The sequence below is a fragment of the Diceros bicornis genome, chromosome 11 (genome assembly GCF_020826845.1).
Source record: "Diceros bicornis minor isolate mBicDic1 chromosome 11, mDicBic1.mat.cur, whole genome shotgun sequence".
Taxonomy (NCBI): domain Eukaryota; kingdom Metazoa; phylum Chordata; class Mammalia; order Perissodactyla; family Rhinocerotidae; genus Diceros; species Diceros bicornis.
In genome coordinates, this window is record NC_080750.1 from 1,632,281 (window position 1) to 1,655,065 (window position 22,785).

Here is a 22,785-nt window from a genome sequence, read left to right on the forward strand (position 1 = left end):
GAATATAAACCAAAACTGTCATCAATTATTCTAGATCCAAGAATAGAACACCCAACAGCAAGGAAGGACAGATTGGAAGAACCTGTCGGAACCACCCAGGAGCCCCATCAAGCCACGTACATTAACATCTCTAAGTTCCTGTCCACATCCCCAGAGCGAGAACTATCTGCACTTCGAGGAAGAAGACCCGGAGAAAAAAATTTAAATGCTGGTTTTATCTGGATTATTTTCACCAAACCATAACATGAGGTGAGGAAAGCATATAATCAGCTGAGGACTTTTTGGTTTTGCTTTTAGATAAAAACCAGTGACATAAATATAATGCCATCTCTCTTTGCCTCTATTATTTAAAAGAAAATAAAAGACACTAGGAAATGGCCTCATACTTGAAATTTTATCCAAAGAGGGTAAAAAAAAGAAAAGAGGAGTTTCCAATTCTACGGGATTTTACTGAAGGCAGCGAGGCAAATGCATGACGTTCTCATCCAGTTGTACAGAGGCTGCTCTCACAGAACTACACGTGTGCACAAGTGGCCTCCACACAGGATCTGTGGGGAGCAAGAACCTACGTCCTTAATGACATTTTACAAACATTCATGAGAAACAACAGTTCCATTCCATAACACTCACTGTATGTTCTGCATCATGAATAGAGGCTCCAGCTCAGAGAATTAATTGTTTTAACAGTTTGTGCTTACTCAGGATCTCTAAACGATTTTCCTGTTTTCCACACTTTCTGCAAACCTGCTTAACAGCACACAGACTAATGAGCAGCATCCTTCATTTTAGTTGCCTTTCCATCTCCATTCTCCTTTTCCACAAATTCTACTCTTATCAACACCTGTACTAAAAACATACATTAACGAGATGAAAAATAATGGAAATTAACATACTTCAAAATAAGTAATACCAAACAAGGTAATTCTACGTAGAGGTCTATTTGTGTTGCATCAGAAAAACCTCTCAGAGAAGACTTCGTAGATTTTTTTCAAAAATATAAATATTCATTATCATTTCATGAGAAATTTTACATGACCAATAAAATGAAAACCATTTGGGTGCCTTGAACATAGCAGAAATTCACATATTTTTCTAACCTAACTTTAATTTGAAGTATATAACAGAGTGGCTCAGGCTTTGGGTCAGACAGACCTCCACCGCGGTTGCAGCTCCACAATTAACAGCTTCCCTGAAGTACTTAAAAATGTGCCCATGTCCCGAGAAATCTATCTACGATCCTTTAATTTAAACTGTGTTTCCAACAGCACTAACTTTGGAGATAATTTAGGTCTTTCTACTTTAGAAGAAGACAGGCTAAAAATAATGGATTAAAAATATTTTCTAGAACAACCAAAATTTAGAAACGAGAAAAACCCCAGGGATCATTTGCTGATGAGAGGGTCAACCCTGAAACTTTGGAGGAGAAGAAACTAAAGCTTCAGGAGGTTACAGGATTTTCCCAGGTCAGATAACTAACACACACAAGAGAGGACCTCAGAACTGAGGTCTCCCAACTCTTCCCCACATCATGGGAATACGACTGAAGCCTGACAATGCTGGAGGAGGTCAGGGCTCAGAACAGAGACAAAGACTCTCAGTAAGTCAATGCTACTCTTAATTGCGGTACATGTAGCTCTGTGCATCCCTGTTCCTCAGCTGCCTCCTGCACACCTCATCCCTACACACCCATGCCTAATAAGGTATACCAACCACTGAAACCAAAGGAAGGAAGATCAGAGGAGCCATCTTTTTACGGGGACCCCTAATCATGATCATCTCACTGATGCCTAAAGTAACAAGGAGCAAATGGTCAGCAGCCCAGGAAGGGGCCCTGTCCACGGGCACAAACACTCCCAGCACCCAGGACCTGTCTGGGGCAGTGCCACGCCACGGTGAAGAGCACGGGCCCCGGGGCCCAGCTGGATCCCAACATGCCCTGTATGACTCCAGACAGGCCCCAACCACCCCACCAGGCCTCAGCTTCCTAACCTGAAACAAAACACGACCACCAGCACATCCTGCTCGAGCTTGTGTGAGCATCACACAGACATTCCAGAAAAAGCCCTTGGCACAGCTCTTTGGCACACAGTAATTGTTGCAGAAAGTCAGAGCTCTTAGGATGACAATGGTGACGTGCCAGCGAGCTCCTGTGCCCACTAGTACACGAAGCGAAAGCAAACTGCACCCCATTCTCTCTGGTTTCCACGGTCCACACGAATATTTCCCCTTAGGATTACTATGCTATTCCCTATTTTTTTCCCCTAAATAACAGTATTAAATTGTGTTTTGGGAAGCAAGGAAATCAAACACCTTATTAATGTGCTTATTTTTTAAATAGTAATTGCAAGGACACTAGAAGTGTTTATTTAGCAAATGAAAATTTAAGCCAAAGAGATTCGTTTTCCACATGTTTATTCAGGCCTTGAAAGACAATAAAAGAAACTATGTAGTTTTATTTGACTTTTAGATTTCTCTTAACATAAGTTGAAATTCTACATGTATGAAATACACATAAATGCCGATAATCTTAGTTATAATGCCGACCTTTGAAAAAGTCTCAGCTGCCCAATTTCAAATAATCCCCTTATCACCCATGTAATTTACTCACCCCGAACATATCTACATCAATACAACCGTTCCGAATTTAATTTTTCATTTTTAAACTGTAAAATGAGTGCGCAGGCAACACTGATCACAGGACAGCAGACAACAGGGCTGACTCATTTAAAGACCAAATGTTTATTGCTCTGCAAGCTGAAGTAGCTTCTAGGCCTAAATTACCTCCTCGGGACACCAGTTCACCTGACACAAGGCCCGCAGGCTCCACGGGCAGGTCTGAGGGGCTCCAGCACCTGCGTGGTGGGCACCTGAAGCTCCACATTACAGAACCTGGTTAATTTGACCAAGAGAGAAATCACACATGCCCTCGAAATTCAATCTTCTCAAAAAGCTCTGAACTTGGTGATTTCATAACCAAGCGCTATTATCCCTAATGGCCGAGGCATTCTCAGCAACGATTCAGTGTTCTCAGAGTCTTATTAACTCTTCAAGGCCATTAAGGTACCATTAAGAGCATTAGGGCCTGGATCCTAATTACAGCGCATTAAATGGCCCTGGTGCTCTCCATGTGTTAATGAGCCAGCCAGAGTGACCTATTTTCTACCAGGGAGTACAAGGAATTTGTTTCAAATGTTATTTAGACTTTTTTTTAGATTTTCACAGTGGCTACTTCAGTTTCAAAGAGCAAAACTTAGATTTAAATAATAATGTTAAAATTACAGAAATATAGCCAGCAACCACAGTTTCTTTCTAATTCAAAGGCATTCTCTGACGCAATGGCTAGTTTTAGTTCAATCATATCAAAGTTAAAAACTATGAATATTAAAACAGGATATTATAGTTTACCAAAGTCTGCGCACGTGTTCACTAGGATCAAAGAAGTTATTTCACAACAAATGAAACAACCCCAAAACTTCCTTGCAGAATCCTAACTTAAATGAGTCTAGATTAATATACCAAAAAAATTATATATACATATTATATAATTATTACATATTATATATGTCATATATAATGTATATTATTATATACATCATTTTATATATAACATATTATATATATGGAAGGACATACTGTCTATAAATTAAAAAAGACTTTTGTTTTTTAGGTACTGGTAAATAGGTACTGACCATGTCAAAAAACAGCTTTTTTTCCTTAAGGTAGTGAAAACTAATAGGAGGGGTTTATTTTTTAAATGTCTAAATAATAAAAATGTATAGGAAATAATAAAAAAATTTCTCTACAAATTTCTGTATTACATACATCCTCAGAAAACTACAGAATTTTTAAAAAAATTTTCAGATAGCTACCATTCCCTACATGTTTTTAATCTTTCTTCTTGTTGATCTGCCTAACAAAAATGCCAAGAAGTGTAGATGACAAATGTTTAAATTGTTATAAAATCACTTACTCCTTTGTAATAAAAATTCCAATTCATAAACAGTAACTTATATTTAAAGTTACTGCATTAGCTATTTTAAAGTTATTTAAGTAGAAAGTAACCCAAAAAAGGCCATTTTCCACACGTATGGACACAGAGAATCAATCTCCCACGCATTTTCTGTAAAAATTTTTGGAAAATATACATCAGCCAACAGTGACAAAGGACAAGAAAAACGAAAATCTAAGAAAGAGTGGGGCCAGTAACCAGGAGGGCGAGGAAAAGACCCAGGATGAGAACGGGCAGCAGGCTCCAGGCTGACCACTCAGTAAAAGGCACCACAAACAAGGTGAACAATAGATACTGTCAATGCTGTTTATTGTTTTCAACGTTCAGATTCAACAGACAAAACATGAACAGCATTCACAGTTAAAGAAGGGAACTTAAACGTGATCAACTTTGTTGTGTAGCGCCAGGTGTGGCCCAGAGCGGCTGGTCACTGAGGGCAGAGGAGGAAGGAGAGGAGCCTTGATGCCCCCGGGTCCATCCCAGGCAGCTGCAGTCACTGCTGAGCAGTAACGAAGCAATCAGTGCAGCTCCATGTGTGACAGTCAGAGTTATTACGATAACAAGAGAAGAAATTCGGAACAAAACTGAGAAATGTACAAGACGTGAATTCCCAATCTTTCAGGCAGCAGCCTGAGTCAACGGGAAAAGATGTAAACTCAGGAACAGGTGTGAGCACACCGTTCCCAGACGAGGAGAACTGACACCATAGGAGACCACACGGGAGTCAGACAGGGTGCCGGGGTGGAGATTGTAGTTCCAAGTATATGATTATTTTTATAATCTAAAAAAGTGCCATACAAAATCCTGTGTTTGGGGGCCGGCCCGGTGGTGCAAGCGGTTAAGTGCGCGCGCTCCGCTGCAGCGGCCCGGGGTTCGCTGGTTCGGATCCCGGGCGCGCACCAAAGTACTGCTTGGTAAGCCATGCTGTGGCGGCGTCCCATATAAAGTGGAGGAAGATAGGCACCGATGTTAGCCCAGGGCCGTCTTCCTCAGCAAAAAAAAGAGGAGGATTGGCGGATGTTAGCTCAGGGCTGATCTCCTCACAAAAAAAAAAAAAAAAAAAAAAATCCTGTGTTTGTTATTTTAGAAGGTAAATGTGGGAGGGACACATAACATTTTTACAAGTTGCTTGATTTAAGATTAAGATTGTTGATTAACTTTCACAGATGTAGCATAGATGGAGAATAGTACCAAACTTTTAATATCTATTAGCTAATATTTATTTAATCATATGAATCCAAATATACACTTTTATCTTACTATACTAAAATCATAAGTTGTTATAAGAGGCATTTCACCTACTCTCAGGATCATGAGACTGATCCTCTATTTATTTCTGAGGCCCCCTCACCCCTGCCAAGGTTCTATTTTTCACTTGTAACATCATATACAACAAGCCATGTGCTTACAATGCTTAAGCTCCCCCTGAATTATACGTCAGGTACTTTTAGAAGATGAATTAATTATTATGATACAAGAGAAAGCTATTAAATATTGTAATCCAATCACACAAACTGATTTTAAAAAATTCCTTCACAAATTTAGGAAGCTTTCAGCCCCTGCAGCTACTGAGCGTCTCTCTGTTCCCCTCCCTGCAACCCCCTTCAGCAGGTGTCCTAGGAAGAGATAGCACACAGGCTAAGCAGTGAGGAAACAATGTAAGACTAGGAATGATCTCTGTTCACTAACATTCGCGTAACCAGCAGGACAACAGAAACTCCGTCTTTCATCTGAAACAGTTGAGAGAACAGCTGGAAGACGTTTGAGAGGTATGATAAAAATAAGTCAAGACTCCAGTTCAAGTAAAATAAAAGTTGCCACACAGAGTCACCTAGGAGTCCGTGATTTATGACTAAAAGAAAATTATACCACAACTATTTCTGCCCTTCAATTTGTGCCTACATTTATTTTTTTCTTGGGGCACTGTCAAATGAGAGAAGAGAGGAGAATTCAATAAGGATGTGTGCATATGTGACAATAACATGAAGGTAAAGGGAAGGAGAAGCAATAAAAGAAAACAGCTGCAACTCTTAGAGCTGCAGAACTGGCTTTACCAAATCCACGTCTACAAGAGCACGTAAGGTCCTACCCAGTGCAAATGCCCTTAGAGTAAATAATCCCATTTCCCCCAGGTGCCTGACTCATTCTGGACATAAACACAAAACACAATGCAGCATACCGTTTCAGAGCAAAATATGTCAATGACACTCATCTAGTCTTTTAATTTTAGGATTTGAAAAACATACCATTAAGAAGCATTTTTCATGATGTATTTTTCATGATGGAGATAATATACACGTGTTTCCTTTTAGTACCACGGAAAAAAGTCCTTTTTCTCTTTCAGAACAACAATTTCTTCTTTTAATTGTTCTAGTCTGATAATTTTTTTGTGTGTGTGTGAGGAAGACTAGTCCTGAGCTAACATCTGATGACAATCCTCTCCTTTTTTTTTGCTGAGGAAGACTGGCCCTGGGCTAACATCTGTGCCCATCTTCCTCTATTTTATATGGGACGCCGCCACAGCATGGCTTGACAAGCGGTGCGTCGGTGCACGCCCGGGATCCAAACCTGCGAACCCCGGGCTGCGGAAGCAGAGCACGCACACTTAACCACTGCACCACCGGCCCGGCCCCAATTGTTCTAGTCTGATAATTTTATCTCAACCTAAATAACCTTCAGTATTCCTGCATGTCTTTTACTGGCAAACACAAAAAGAATTGAGAAGATGCGCCAAGTGCAAAGTCTTCTCCTTTCTGGGTACAAACAGAAAGTGAAAAGACAGTTCAAGTTTTCATTCTAACCCTCCAGAAATTCAACAAGGAGTAGGCACCTGGCTTTATGGAATGTGGTTCCAATGCTGCTAGTCACAAATACTACAGATTACTAATCAAGTATGAATGGCTCAGTATAGCATTGCAGATGGACAATGGACTTTATCATCAGACAGAATGAGTCCAAACCACGGTTCTACCATTCACGAGATGTGCAAACTTGGGCAACTTATTTAAATCTTTTGAGCATCTTCCAAATTAATAATAATAATATGTACTAGAATAGGCACCAGTGCTTGGCATATGCTAGGGAGTTCAGAATGTTAAAACACAGCCCCCACAGTACTGGGTGAAGATGAGTTAACTCCACCTAAAGACGAGTTTACTCCACCTAAAAAACTAGTTTACTCCACCTAAAGATGAGTTTACTCTACCTAAAGACTAGTTTACTCCACCTAAAAACCAGTTTATTCCACCTAAAGGATAGTTTACTCCACCTAAAGACTAGTTTCATTCAGGCTCAGCCACTCCAGTATAAAGGGACATCCCTCAGCAGAGATTCGTGACTTCAGTGTGCCACATCAGAAATGAATGAGTTAGATGATTCGTTTTGGCTGGCTGTTGCACCATTATATTATCAGTTCTCATTTGAGGAGCAGTTAATGCATTAAAAAATATTTTAAACTGGATATTTATTTACTCTTCTTACATAGGTATGTATGAGAAATACAATGATAAAGAAACCCAGGGTAAAATAACGAGACAGGCAAGAAATATATATGGCTCATGGACTCAAGTCTCATAATTTAATTGTAATTTTCACGTTTTAGTTTTGACCCTGAGATTATACGTACTTCACTCTTTCAGAACCTCCCTTTCCCAACTACAAGCAAGAAAGGCAAGACCCCTCTTGCTGTTTCACGTGCAAGGAAAGGTTTAAATGCACATAAATTAAGAGAGGTTAACACGTAAGTGTTCATGAGTTTCAGTCAATTCAGAAATGGTATATTTTCCAGTTGAGATAAGAACTGAGGTCTAGAAGGCACCGAGATACTGAATACAGATGAAACTGAAAGGAAGAAGGCTAGAAAAATAAGGAAAAAAATTGGTCCAAGAATAATAATAGTGGCCATATATTCAACACTTGATATGTGACAGCTTTAAGTAAATCATCTCTCATACTGTCAACAACCTCACAAGAAGGCATATTTAAGCATATTTATCTCCATTTATAGGTGAGCAGACTGAAATTCGGAAAGGTTAAATGATCTACCCAAAGTCCTCGGGTAAGAGCAGTATGGCCAGAACCCAACCTGGAGTCTGTGTGCCTCAGAGGTCAGCTCTTCATCACACCAGCTGACTCTGGGACACCAACACTTTGTCAGAGGGCACTCTCCCTTCCTTCACTTGTACAAGACGGAACAAAAACGAGGTGCAGAAACAGCTTATGGCCTTGATGAACGCTCCTTCCTTAGTTTTTTCCTGTTACTCAAACGAACAAGTGAGATTTAAGAAAGAAAAGGAGAAGAGGAGAGAGGGGAAGGGAACCCAGACTGACCCTTCCTAGTCTGAAGCATCGTTTGCCCATCTACATCCTGCTCTCTCTCGTTCCTCCTAGAAACATGACACGACTCAGACACAGTCATGTTGGATTGCCCTTTACCTTCCGTGTAGACAGAATAAAAAAACAAAACCAATAAATTTAACTCCCAAATACATACATTGTGCTTCACATGAGCCCCTTTTAAATTCTAAGAATTCCAATGGCACACTGATTTACTTCTGTTTCTGCAAAGTTACAGACTTACCATGAAACTTTGAGGCTTCAGGATCATTCACATTGATAGCAATTAATTTCCAATCTGTTTCACCCTGATCAATGAGAGCCAAGATTCCAAGGATCTTCACACGAATAACCTCTCCACAAGACAGTACCTTTAAAGCAAAAAGAAATTCAGCATTTGCAAGGTGTTGGAGAAGTTCACTCACATATCATAAAAATCCATACGAAAGATTCAAAGCACTACAAACTGGAATTTAATAAAGCTTTAATAATTAAAAATAATATAAAAATGGTCATAAGGCCTTTTATGTTATCCCTTTTAGAATTAAGTATCTTGATCCTTTTTTTGCAAATTGAACTTACTTATAGATCTTGAAATTTAATGTACTAGGCCTAGAAACTCACACTGAGTAGATAATAAACCCATGTATATCATTCCATAATATAACCTGGCTTCTGCAGCTTAGAGGTACAAAGAGACTTGAGAATCCTTAAATTGTTTCATAGTACCTTTTCTGCAAGCCACACTTATCAGTTACTAGTGAAAAGTAAATTTTAACATATTAGGAGAGGGAGTCAAGATGGCGGCGTAAGCAGACTCGGAACTCACCTCCTCCCATGGACACAGCCAATTTACAACTACTCATGGAAAAATTACCCCTGAGACAGAACTGAAAACTGGATGAGAGGAACTCTTGCAACAACGGACAATCCTAACTGAGGTGGAAGAGGCAGACACTCCCTTCTGGAGAGGAAAAACGCCGCCTTCACAAGCCGCCAGCTTCACGGCCGCCGGGAGCAGCTCACAGGTACGCAGCCTCCCTGGAGGCGGGGGGCCCTGAGCCGGGGAGCGCCCCCGCTGTGGGCATTTTGTGGACCCAGCACAATCGAGACGAGTGGCATAATATCTGACTTTGCCTGCTACTAAAACACTGGGGAGCACCCCCAGAAAACCCGGTTCACAAAGAAACTAAAACTGACTCTTAAAGGGCCCGCGCGCAAACTCACCCGTTTCAGGAAGCATCCTAAAATCACCAGAAAGAAAGGTGTACAGTGCTTTGGTGACAAGAGACTCACCTAATAGGCCCTGAGTGCATCTCGGTGAGGGGTGAGACCTCTCCAGGGACTGGGACATTGGCGGCGGCCATTGTTGTGGCCTGGTGTGGGCGTGCTGACACAGACGCCATTGGAGTTCTCCATGAGGCCCGCTAGCCCAGGGTCTGCCCCACCCGCTAGAGCACCGATTTAATCCAGCTCAGCCAGGGCAGGCAGCCCACCCTAGAGACTGGCCCCACCCAACAACAAGCCCTCAGGCAACTTGTGGGCCTGCATAGATTGGTGACTGGATTCTCTGCAGCCTGGCAACTGAGCCGACTTGAGCAGGGCAGGGTGTGCACAAGGAGCGGGTGGAGAGTGTGGGGCTGTGGCAGAGTGTGTGGGGCTCCCGCAGTGGAGAGACTGGGTCCGCTTGGGGAGGTCGGGGTGCTCACACGGGGCAGGACTGTGTTGACTGTGTGTGTGGACCTGTGGGCGGCAGGGCTTCTCAGCCGCAGAAGACTTGTGCTTCTCAAAGACCCACATAGGAGGTTTGCTCCACCTTCCAAAACCTGAAACAACTGGGTGCTCCTGTGCCTGAGGCCAGCCCCACCCAGCTGCAATCCTCAGAGAGCTGACAAGAGACCTAATAGGCTAGAGGCTTATAGCAATTGTAAGGCCCTGAGCCTAACAACCTGCCACGCTGGGGGCCTACTCACTTAAAAGAAATACTGCAACACAAATGTGGTATTAGAACCTGCAGCCAACTGTGCTGGGGCTCCCCACGCCTGATAAAGAGACTGAAGGGCCCACAACAACTACAAGCAGCTGAGCATTACAACAGCTGGCCAGGAGCATAACTCAGCCTCCCTGGGCGCCTACAGGGAGAGCAAACAGGCCACAACAGAAGGACACACATAGCCCACATAGGGGTCACCCCGGAACATTGAGAACTGAGGGAAGCACACTGGAAGCCTCCTAAGGCATCACTTACATAAGGTCACCTATCCAAGAGGAGGAGACGTAGCTGACCTACCTAATACGTAGACACAAGCACAGGGAAAGAGGCGAAATGAAGAGGCAAAAGAATACATTCCAAGTAAGGGAACAGGACAAAACCCCAGAAAAGGAACTAAGTGAAACAGAAATGAGCAACCTACCCGACAGAGAGTTCAAACTAAGAGTGTTAAGGATGCTCACTGATCTGGGGAGAAGAATAGATGAACTCAGTGAGAATGTCAACAAAGAAATGGAAGATATAAAAAAGAACCAATCAGAAATGAAGAATACAGTACTGGAAATGAGAAATTCATTAGAGGGACTCAAAAGCAGAGTAGAGGATACAGAAGAACGGATCTGTGAGCTGGACAAAAGACTAGAAGAAATTACCCGAGGTGAACAGGTAAAAGAGAAAAGAATTAAAAAGAGTGAGGACAGTCTAAGGGACCTCTGGGACAACATCAAGCACACTAACATCCGTGTTATAGGTGTCCCGGAAGGAGAAGAGCGAGACAAGGGGTCAGAGAATCTATTTCAAGAAATAATAGATGAAAACTTCCCTAACCTAAGGAAGGAAACAGACATCCAGGTACAGAAAGCACAGAGAGCCCCAAACAAGATAAACCCAAAGAGGCCCACACCAAGACACATCATAATCAAAATTTCCAGAATTAAAGATAAAGAGAGAATCCTAAAAGCCGCAAGAGAATGTCAAGTTACGTACAAAGGAAACCCCATAAGGCTATCAGCTGACTTCTCAGCAGAAACCTTACAGGCTAGAAAAGAATGGCACGATATATTTAAAGTGCTAAAAGGAAAAAACTTACAGCCAAGAATACTGTACCCAGCAAGGTTATCATTCAAAATGGAAGGAGAGATCAAAATTTTCCCAGATAAGCAAAAATTAAAGGAGTTTGTCACCAAGAAACCAGTGCTACAAGAAATGTTAAAGGGACTGATTTAAGGGGAAAAGAAAAGACCACAAATAGAAAAAATTATCTATTTCCATGATAAGAACGTAATGGATACAAATGCACAACAAAGAGGTTAGATATGATATTGAAAACATGAGGGAGGAGGGGAGTTAAAGAGTACAGCTTTCAGACAGAGGTCAAACTAAAGTGACCATCAATTCTGTACAGAAGAAGAAAGGAACAGAGAAGGACTACTAAAACACTGAGAAAAAAAAAAGTTAAAAAATGGCAGTAAGTACATACTTATCAATAGCTACTTTAAACGTCAATGGACTAAATGCTCCAATTAAAAGGCATAGGGTGGCTGACTGGATAGAAAAACAAGACCCATATATATGCTGCATACAAGAGACACACTTCAGACCTAAAGACACTCACAAACTGAAAGTGAAGGGATGGAAAAAGATACTCCACGCAAATGGCAATGAAAAGAAAGCTGGGGTAGCAGTAGTCATATCAGACAAAATAGACTTTAAAACAAAAACTGTAAAAAGAGACAAAGAAGGGCACTACATAATGATCAAGGGAACAATCCAACAAGAGGATATAACACTTGTAAATATCTATGCACCCAATGTAGGTGCACCTAAATATATAAAGCAATTATTAACAGACATAAAAACAGAAATAGACAGTAACACAATAATAGTAGGGGACTTTAACACTCCACTTACACCAACGGATAGATCATCCAAACAGAAGATCAATAAGGAAACATTGGCCTTAAACGACACACTACAACAGATGGACCTAGTAGATATATACAGAGCATTCCATCCAAAAACCGAAGAATACACGTTCTTTTCAAAGGCACATGGAACATTCTCCAGGATTGATCACATATTAGGCCACAAAACAAGTCTCCATAAATTTAAGAAGACTGAAATAATACCAAGCATCTTTTCTGACCACAACGGTATGAAACTAGAAATCAACTATAGGAAGAAAATCAGAAAAGCCACAAATACGTGGAGATTAAACAAAATGCTACTGAACAACGACTGGGTTAACGAAGAAATCAAAGAAGAAATCAAAAAATACCTGGAGACAAATGAAAATGAAAATACGACACGCCAGAATTTATGGGATACAGCAAAAGCAGTTCTAAGAGGGAAGTTTATAGCGATACAGGCCTATCTCAAAAAACAAGAAAAATCTCAAATAAACAATCTAACAATGCACCTGAAGGAATTGGAAAAAGAAGAACAAACCGAGCCCAAAATCAGTAGAAGAAGGGAAATAATAAAAATCACAGCAGAAATAAATGAAATAGAGACCAAAAAAACAATAGAAAAAATTAATAAAACCAAGAGCTGGTTCTTTGAAAAGATCAACAAAATTGACAAACCTTTAGCTAGACTCACCAAAAAAAAAAGAGAGAAGGCACAAATAAGTAAAATCTGAAATGAAAGAGGAGAGGTTACAACAGACACCTCAGAAATACAAAAGATTATAAGAGAATACTATGAAAAGCTATATGCCAACCAATTCGACAATCTGGAAGAAACGGATAAATTCTTAGAATCATACAACCTTCCAAAACTGGATCAAGAAGAAGTAGAGAATTTGAATAGACCAATCACCAGTAAGGAGATCGAAACAGTAATCACACACCTCCCCAAAAATAAAAGTCCAGGACCAGACGGCTTCCCTGGTGAATTCTACCAAACATTCAAAGAAGACTTAATACCTATCCTTCTCAAACTCTTCCAAAAAATTGAGGAGGGGGGGAAGCTCCCTAACTCATTCTACGAAGCTAATGTTACCCTGATACCAAAACCAGACAAGGACAACACAAAAAAAGAAAATTACAGGCCAATATCACTGATGAACATCGATGCAAAAATCCTCAATAAAATACTAGCAAATCGCATACAACAATACGTTAAAAAGATTATACACCATGATCAAGTGGGATTTATTCCAGGGATGCAGGGATGGTTTAACATTCGCAAATCAATCAACGTAATACACCACATTAATAAAATGAAGAATAAAAATCACATGATCATCTGAATAGATGCAGAGAAAGCATTTGACAAGATACAGCATCCATTTATGATAAAAACTCTGAATAAAATGGGTATAGAAGGAAAGTACCTCAACATAAAAAAGACCATATATGAGAAACCCACAGCTAATATCATCCTCAATGGTGAAAAACTGAAAGCCATCCCTCTAAAAACAGGAACCAGACAAGGATGCCCACTGTCACCACTCCTATTTAACATAGTACTGAAAGTCCTAGCCAGAGCAATCAGGCAAGAGAAAGAAATAAAAGGGATCCAAATTGGAAAGGAAGAAGTGAAACTGTCACTATTTGCAGATTACATGACTTTATATATAGAAAACCCTAAAGAATCCACCAGAAAACTTTTAGAAGTAATAAACGAATATGGTAAAATTGCAAGATACAAAATCAACATACAAAAATCAGTTGCATTTCTGTACACTAACAACGAAGTAGCAGAAAGAGAAATTAAGAATACCATCCCATTTACAATTGCAACAAAAAGAATAAAATACCTAGGAATAAACTTAACCAAAGAGGTGAAAGATCTGTACACCGAAAACTATAAAACATTTCTGAAAGAAATTGAAGAAGACACAAAGAAATGGAAAGATATTCCGTGCTCTTGGATTGGAAGAATTAACATAGTTAAGATGTCCATACTTCCTAAAGCCATCTATAGATTCAATGCAATCCCTATCAAAGTTCCAACAACATTTTTCACAGAAATAGAACAAAGAATCCGAAAATTTATATGGAACAACAAAAGACCCCGAATAGCTAAAGGAATCCTGAGAAAAAAGAACAAAGCTGGAGGTATCACACTCCCTGATTTCAAAATATACTACAAAGCTGTAGTAACCAAAACAGCATGGTACTGGCACAAAAACAGACACACAGATCAATGGAATAGAATCGAAAGCCCAGAAATAAACCCACACATCTATGGACAGCTAATCTTTGACAAAGGAGCCAAGAACATACAATGGGGAAAAGAAAGTCTCTTCAACAAATGGTGTTGGGAAAACTGGATAGCCATATGCAAAAAAATGAAAGTAGACCCTTACCTTACACCATACACAAAAATTAACTCCAAATGGATTAAAGACTTGAATGTAAGACCTGAAACTGTGAAACTTCTAGAAGAAAACATAGGCAGTACGCTCTTCGACATCAGTCTTAGCAACATCTTTTCAAACACCACGTCTGACTGGGCAAGAGAAACAATAGAAAAAATAAACAAATGGGACTACATCAAACTAAAAATCTTCTGCACAGCAAAGGAAACCATCAACAAAACAAAAAGACAACCTAACAATTGGCAGAAGATATTTGCAAACCATACTTCTGATAAGGGCTTAATCTCCAAAATATATAAAGAACTCATGCATCTTACTAACAAAAAAACTACCAACCCAATTAAAAAATGGGCAAAAGACCTGAACAGCCATTTCTCCAAAGAAGATATACAGATGGCCAATAGACACATGAAAAGATGTTCAAAATCACTAACTATCAGGGAAATGCAAATCAAAACTACAATGAGATATCACCTCATGCCCGTCAGAATGGCTATAATTAACAAGACAGGAAACAACATGTGTTGGAGAGGATGTGGAGAGAAGGGAACTCTCATACACTGCTGGTGGGAGTGCAAACTGGTGCAGCCACTATGGAAAACAGTATGGAGATTCCTCAAAAAATCAAGGATAGAACTACCATATGATCCAGCTATCCCACTGCTGGGTATTTATCCAAAGAACTTGAAAACACCAATTTGTAAAGGTACATGCACCCATGTGTTCATTGCAGCGTTATTCACAATAGCCAAGACTTGGAAGCAACCTAAGTGCCCATCAAGGGACGAATGGATAAAGAAGATGTGGTATAGATACACAATGGAATACTACTCAGCCATAAGAAACGATGAAATCCAGCCATTTGTGACATCATGGATGGACATTGAGGGTATAACGCAAAGTGAAATAAGTCAGAGGGAGAAGGTCAAATACCGTATGATTTCCTTCATTAAGTAGTAGATAATAACAACAATAAACAAACACATAGAGACAGAGATTGGATTGGTGGTTACCAGAGGGGAAGGGGGGAGGGAGCAGGGTGAAAGGGATAATTCGGTACATGTGTGTGGTGATGGGTTGTAATTAGTATTTTGGTGGTGAACATGATGTAATCTATGCAGAAATAGAAGCACAATGATGTACACCTGAAATTTTTACAATGTTATAACCCAATGTTACTGCAATAAATAAAAAATTAAAAAAAAAAATACATATTAGAACACAGCCTTAAGAAGGTAATGACTGACAATGAAAGAATTATGAATATGTTAAAGACACAGACAAAACAGGTTTTAAGAGAAACTGAGAAAATAGCGTGATGTTGACGCAGATGTTCCACGCCTAAAGAAAGTTATTTCAGGGGTTCCTTCAAGTAGCCAATGCGAAATTTATCTGCATGCATTGCTTCTATATGCTTTTATTTTTAAAGGTTTAGTCGGCTAGAGAATTTCACTACAAGCTGAAATCTGAATATAAGCTTCAGAATAAATTTCTTCACGACGCAAAATGCAGCTTCACATTTGGAAAGCAAGGTATGCAAAAGAAAGTCACTTTTGTGTCTTGAAATTATTTGAGAGAAAAACCAGATCTTAAACCATAAAGTGAAATAAACCGTTCAGAACATTTGCAAATGAATCTAAAATCTTAATATAAATCTGCATGCATCTGTGATTAGTTCACACAACAGATTAGTGTGATTGTATGAACTAAACTGAAATCTCACTGTTAGGGGAATATGCACAATTACATTAACCAGACTCTAACACGTTTAGGCTCTATTAAGTACCCAACGCTATATTAGACACGACGTATATAAAAAGAAGGAATCCCTGTTCTCAAAGGTTTGCAATCTTGTTGGGGAGACTTACACACTTCACGCCAGGAAATCCTTCATCAAACAAAAATGTCCAAATTCGAAGTTATCACATAATTACCAATGAAAGGCTGGCTACACTGGCTAACTTGGTGTTAAACTAGATCACTGGTTCTCAACCAGGGGCACTTTGCCCTCTGGAGGACATCTGGCAATGTCTGGAGACATTCTGGCTTGAAACAACTGGGGAGGTATTGCCAGCATCTGGTGGGAAGAGGCCAGGGGCACTGCACAGGACAATCCCCGGTAGCAGAATTACCACGCATAACTTCAGCAGAGCCACAGCTGAGGAGCCTGCAGTAGACTGTGGAGGCGGCAGTGTCTATCAGAATTCCTGGGAATCAGACACAGTTTTAAAAAGCACACTCTAAATTGTTTTATTTTTATTCACAAAAATTTACTTCAAAATTTCATACAACAGAAGAGCAGGCTTGAGATTTTTGTGGTTACAGGGCAAGCAGGCAGCAGGACTGGGGATTCCCAGTTTTATCACATCGATACAGGCTCTGATGTCAGAAGCCACAGCAAGGGATCAGACAAACCACTGTCCTGTTATAACACCTTTAAAAACTGGAAATTCTCTCAATCAAACCAAAGACGGGATAAGATGCTTAGGAACAAATGGTAAAATTCTTATGAACCCCTCCCCCAATTCAATTCATTCTAAATCAATTCGACAAATCTATGCAGAACATAGAATGTTAGACACCAAATGAACAATACATAATCCCTCAAGGAACTTAAACCACCTTCAACATTCCTATGTCTGAGTTCCAAGTCTATCACCAGCTTCCAGGACTCTGCTCCTTCCCCTCGCCCCCTCCCCATGTGGTGTTCAAAGAGGTTTATACTCTGAGGTTCTGTACCAAGGATTCCGGGACTCTTCACAGCCAGGAGCACAGGCCCAACAAAGGCCTGTTCTTCAGATGGCGATTAAGCACTCACTTTGTATTTACTAAATATTGTTTCAGGTCTCATTAACTAAAGAAATAAATTGCTCTGGCTATAAGATGAAACCAGTTTTCCCAGTTTCATCACAAAACCATCAGTCTACCCTTCTAAGGAAGTTAACGTCCATACAAACTCTGTCCCTGACTCTCTGGGATCACACGGTTCACCATGTCTGAAGAGTGAGTTGAGGTTCTGGAACAACAACATGGGTACGCCTCAAGGCTTTAGGCAGACCCACACGAGGGTTTTTACCAACTTTTCTAGCTACTTATGGAAAAGATTTCAAAAGATGGGATTTTTAAGTCACAAATATGTGAGGTTGAATTCTTCCTCACCATTCCTAGAGGCGACCTTCGGCAAACTACTTCACATCATGTTTTAGGACTCGGTTTCTCAACGGTCAAATGGACCACACTACTCATTCGTTGAAGTCAAGAGCAAAGGAAATAAGGGACACATGAATCAGAACGTAAGAGGTCTTCTACAGACAGTAATGTCTTCTCCCTGGCTCTTACACGGACGCATCCGCTCACACTTGTCACCTGATCAGCCTCAGGAGCCTGGCAGGAGCAGAATGAAGTAGTGCCCACAACAACACGCTCTGCTGATTCAGTATTTGAAGAATGAGGCAAAACTTCAACGGGACCCATCAATACAAGAAAACCACAGGGGGCGAAGCTGCTTACAGCCTGTAATTGATCACAAACCCAAAGGCTTAAAACAGTATAAATTTAGTATCTCACGGCTTCCACGGGTCAGGAGTCCAGGCACAGTACGGCTAGATTCTCCGCTTATGGCCTGACAAGGCTGAAATCAAGGTGTCGGCCAGGCTGGGCTTTGATCTGAAGGTTCTAAGGAAGAATCCACTTAAATTCATTTCTTTGCAGTTGTAGGACTGAGGTCCCTGTTAACCTGCTGTTGCATCTGGTGGGAAGAGGCCAGGGATGCTGCACAGGACGGTCCCGACCGTCCCTACCTGTGTGTAAACTAGAAATGTGTGTGGGATGGAGGTCTCCCCTGCAGGAAAGGAGTGAGAGAGGGAGAGGAAAGAGAAGAGGGGGAGAGGATGAGGAGGGAAGACAGAGAGGAAGTGGGAGAGCAAGGAGAAAGAGCAAAAGACAGAAGAGAAAGTCTAAGAGGAGGGTAAAGAAGAGGAGGAGGAGGAAGAGAAAGACAAGGAGAGAGCAACAAAATAATACAGTAAATAAAGTGACAGAGTCAGAGGAAACTATATACTAAATAATATTCTGGAAGCCTAGGAGTGCTAACGCGAGTTTCCAGAGAGAACTGACTTGATCCTGACTAGAACTTCTTCACTGAAGCATGGCTGGGGGCCAGGCCCTGAGATGAACCCTGCAGTGTGACCTGTCCTCAGAGCAGAGACAACGAGACAACGAAACTGAGAGCAGAGCAGGTAACAAAGAGCAACTGCTTCAGGCTACGGAGGGTGAAGGAAGACTCTGGAGAGGAGGTGAGCCTGAGCTGAGGTCTGAGGGCCAGCGGGGGAGGGGAGGGGAACTAAAGTGGAGGAGGAAGAACGCTCCATCCCACATGGAAGGAAGAGCTGCGCGAGGCCGTGTGAGCGAGAGCAGACACTCTTGTCAGAGCAACCCAAGACCAGCGCAGCGGGAGGCAGTGTGCAAACGGGGGTGAAAGGCGAGAAGCGGAAACAGAAGGAGGGGTCGGGGCCAAAAGAGTGAAGCCGGAAAAGAGCCTGGAATCAACGATGGCCAGGAAAATACGACTCGGTGAGGAAACTGGTTAGAAGCAGGAATAATTGAAGTCAGAGACAGCAGGGGACCAGACCAGCTGCACTGAGAACGGAAGAAACGGATGGGAAGGCCTTTCAGAACACAGAACCGGTATTTCATGATTAATGGGAGGAAGAGAAGAATGACCAGGGATGACCCCTCCGTTTCCGGCTTAAGAATGCATGCGGGGGGTGGGGGGAGAGAGGCGCGCTCACTGAGCCTGACTGTGCTGAGGGGAGGAAATAATGGACTCAGTCCAGGACACACAGAGCTGCAGATGCCGGGGAGACACCCAGGTGCAGACGCGGCAGCTGAGAGTATCCGTCTGAGCTGGAGAGACCAGTCTGAGAGCAAAGCCACGTGCTGGGGACTGGACGACCCAGGGAGCTCCCATATGAGGAGGGAGCTGGATACGGGCCCAGCCTTCAAGCTGACCAGTACTCAGGGTGCCTGCAGGGGACACCAAGAAGGAAGAGAATTAGAAAAATCCAAGATATCGGCATCAGTCACCGGCAGGCCAAGAGACAGCTTCCAGAAAGAAGACACGGTTGACAGCATAAAATGCCCAGGTGAACTCAAGTGAGACAAAACCTGAGAAACAGCCTGTGGATTTGGCTAAAAGAAAGTTACAAGGGACTTAGTGAGAGCGGCCTCACTAAAACAGCGGGGATAGAAACACCCTGAAGCAGGAGCTGAGACGAGGCTGCAAACTCTTCACCACCCTCCTGTGAAGGGGAACGGAGAGGAGGCAGGTGGGAGGGGCCGTAAGACAGAGGAGCTGTAGACACAGGACAGGAGGGAGGAGGAAATGCCGTCACCCAGGAGGCAGGGAGGGATGGGGTCTAGAGAGCCGGCAGAGGCCCTGGTCTTGGGAAGAAGAGAACTCTCACATCACAGATGGAAGGGAAGAAACACTTGTAGGCACAGGTCGTCCACGGGGACAAAGTGGGGGAGCTCATGTCTGCTGGTTTGCAGGAGCTCTACAAAATTAGACACAAGATGTTCTGCTGGGAGAGAGAATAAAGAGCAAGGAGCTGGACGTGTGCAGAGAACAACAAATATTAGCAATAAATGCAGCAGAAAATAGAAGAAAGAATTGATCAAAGACACAGAACTCTATGGCTGGCAGCAACCAATGAAACTGTAGGTTTTGTTTTTCCCTATAGGACCTGGCAACCCGGAAGCAAGCACAGAAAGAGGAGGACCAGGTGTCTTTCACCAGTTTGAACTTCCTGTCTGGATGATGGGCAAGGGAGCTGAAGACAGGACTCAGCTAACTTCTTCTGTGACAGGTGAGACAGTAAACACTTTAGACCTTGCAGACTGCACAGTCCCTGCCACCGCTCCTCAACTCTGCCATCGTGGTGCAGAGGCAGCCACAGACAGGATGTCAATGGATGGGCATAGCTGCGCTATTTATACAAACAGGTGGTCAGCAGGATTTGACCTGCCATGGCCATAGCTCACCAAGCCCTCGTTAGAGGAGGAAGTGAAGATACAAACAGGGACTGACACCAGGGATCCATGGGCTAGAACTCAAAGAGCTGAAGAACTGGTGCCTTCCGAGGAGAACTGAAATTCTGTGGCATGAATAAACCAGAACACACGTTAGAATAACACATCTATAAAACAAACCTTGGAGCCTATTTCACAAACATCAATAGGATCATTGTCTCCACAGCAGTCTGTGCTCTCTTCTCTTCGACAGGGATCTTCCCAAGTCTAAAAAAAAGGGATGGGGGAGAAACATAGGTTAATGCTCGCTATAATATATCTTAATCTTTCCACACGATCATGAAGTTCCATAGACAGACATAAGCCAAAGGGAAATGCTCAGAAATTACGTGGACTCAGTGCCAACAGGCCAGTCCTGCCCCAAGCATCATCATAACTAGAACAGATTTAGAGTGTGTCCTCCCATCTGGCTCTCCTTTGTCTGCATGATCACATCTGAAAGTGGGTGGAACTTCCAAACACACACCTCCTCCAAGTTTAGTCAGCGTCTACACTCAGGCTCACTGGAGCTCTGGTTCGACGCTCCCATAGTCTGTGCCCTTGCCCCCCTGCCCGCCTAAACCTGCTGCCACCACTCACCACTTCCTTTACATGGTAACTGCACTTTGGTCTGGCTTTCCGCATTTGAAAATAAACTTCCTATTCTTTAAGTGACTTCTACTAGAAGAAACCCAGTTTTCCCTTCATAAACTAAAGACAGCATCCACCAAAGAAGAGAAAAATCAATTTCATTCCATTTAAAAAATCTTTACCTTTGCCATCAAATCTCAAGACCTTGACAAACACATGAGAAGATGTCAACTCTTTAGTTTACTGAAAACATTACATACCCTGTTGGCTACAGAATACATACATGGGGATTTTTATAAATGGACAGCATAACAGACATTTGTTATCAAGTTTCAATATCCCCTACACACCATCCTCCCCAAAAAGCTTCATAATCACCTGAATTTAAATGGAACTGAGAAGTTCCTTAGATTTACAGTATAACATGTGCAGAGCCTGTGTCATCTCAAGATTGTTATCTAGAACTTCAGGTTATCCAAGCTTGGCTCCTCTACTTTTATATAAATAACTAAAAATGGATTCATCTACAGCTAACCCTGGATAAACTCCAGTGTTTTCCTTCTAGTCTTAATTATAGTATATTCAGGAATAAACTGACCCACCCTATCAAAAAAAAAAATCAGTAAACCAAGTCCAACAACATTTTACTACCCCAATATTACTAATAAAATATAAGAAGAATAAACATAATTGTTAACCTTACCAACTGGCTATAGGTGAGAGATGCTTGCTAGGTGACACACACCCACATCCACCCTCGAAGGAACGTACCACTATCAACCTCGTTTCACAGATTAGTAAACTGCAGCACAGAGTTTAAACGTGCCCCAGCTCACAGTTCCTAAGTAGTGGCAACGGGATTAGAACTCATGCTATTAACCCTTCTGCTATGATGCCCAAATTGCAACAGCCAGAGCAACTGAATGGCCATTACCTTCAGAAACCACCTTTAGTCTATCTCGTGGGTCTCTTCTTTTAAACACCACCTCTTACTTTCAGCATCTCCTTAAAACCTTCCTTGCAGTTCTGTTCTGTCCTAGTGTCCCCTCACTGCTTCCTGTTTTCTGTCACCTCCCACCAGGATCCATGCACAGAGCCAGGATTTGTGGAGCACCATCTCCAGGCCAGGAGTGAGGACACAGATGAACAGGACAGTCAAGCCCTGAAAAATGTTATGTAAATAACTGGAACAGCATTTGTCACAAATGCCATAAAATTAATCCTAACGTGCTGGAGAGACCAAGATGAGACTGAGGTCTAACCAGAATCAGAGCACCCAGAAGCAGAATGGAAACATCTGAGAGGGCCTCCCTCCCGACGCGGGCATCCTCTCCCAAACCTCCCACGCAGAGGGGCAAGTGTGGTCGGTGAGAAGTCACTCTGGCCTCAGGGAGGAGATCCAGACTTAGTCCTACTTCAGCCACGAACCACCCTGGCCGAAACATCCAGACCACAGTTTCCCCA

General features: G+C 42.0%; 1 protein-coding gene across 2 annotated transcripts in view; it reads right to left on the reverse strand.

Moving 5' to 3' along the window:
• The window catches only part of PPA2 (inorganic pyrophosphatase 2), a 79,971-nt gene that overhangs the window by 34,814 nt on the left and 22,372 nt on the right, over nt 1–22,785 (reverse strand). For both annotated transcript variants that reach the window (XM_058549844.1, XM_058549845.1), the window contains exons 5-6: nt 20,872–20,958; nt 8,589–8,715 (exon numbers count right to left, since the gene is read on the reverse strand). In XM_058549844.1, coding sequence (XP_058405827.1) covers nt 8,589–8,715; nt 20,872–20,958 — 214 coding nt within the window. The remainder of the gene's footprint in view (nt 1–8,588; nt 8,716–20,871; nt 20,959–22,785) is intronic.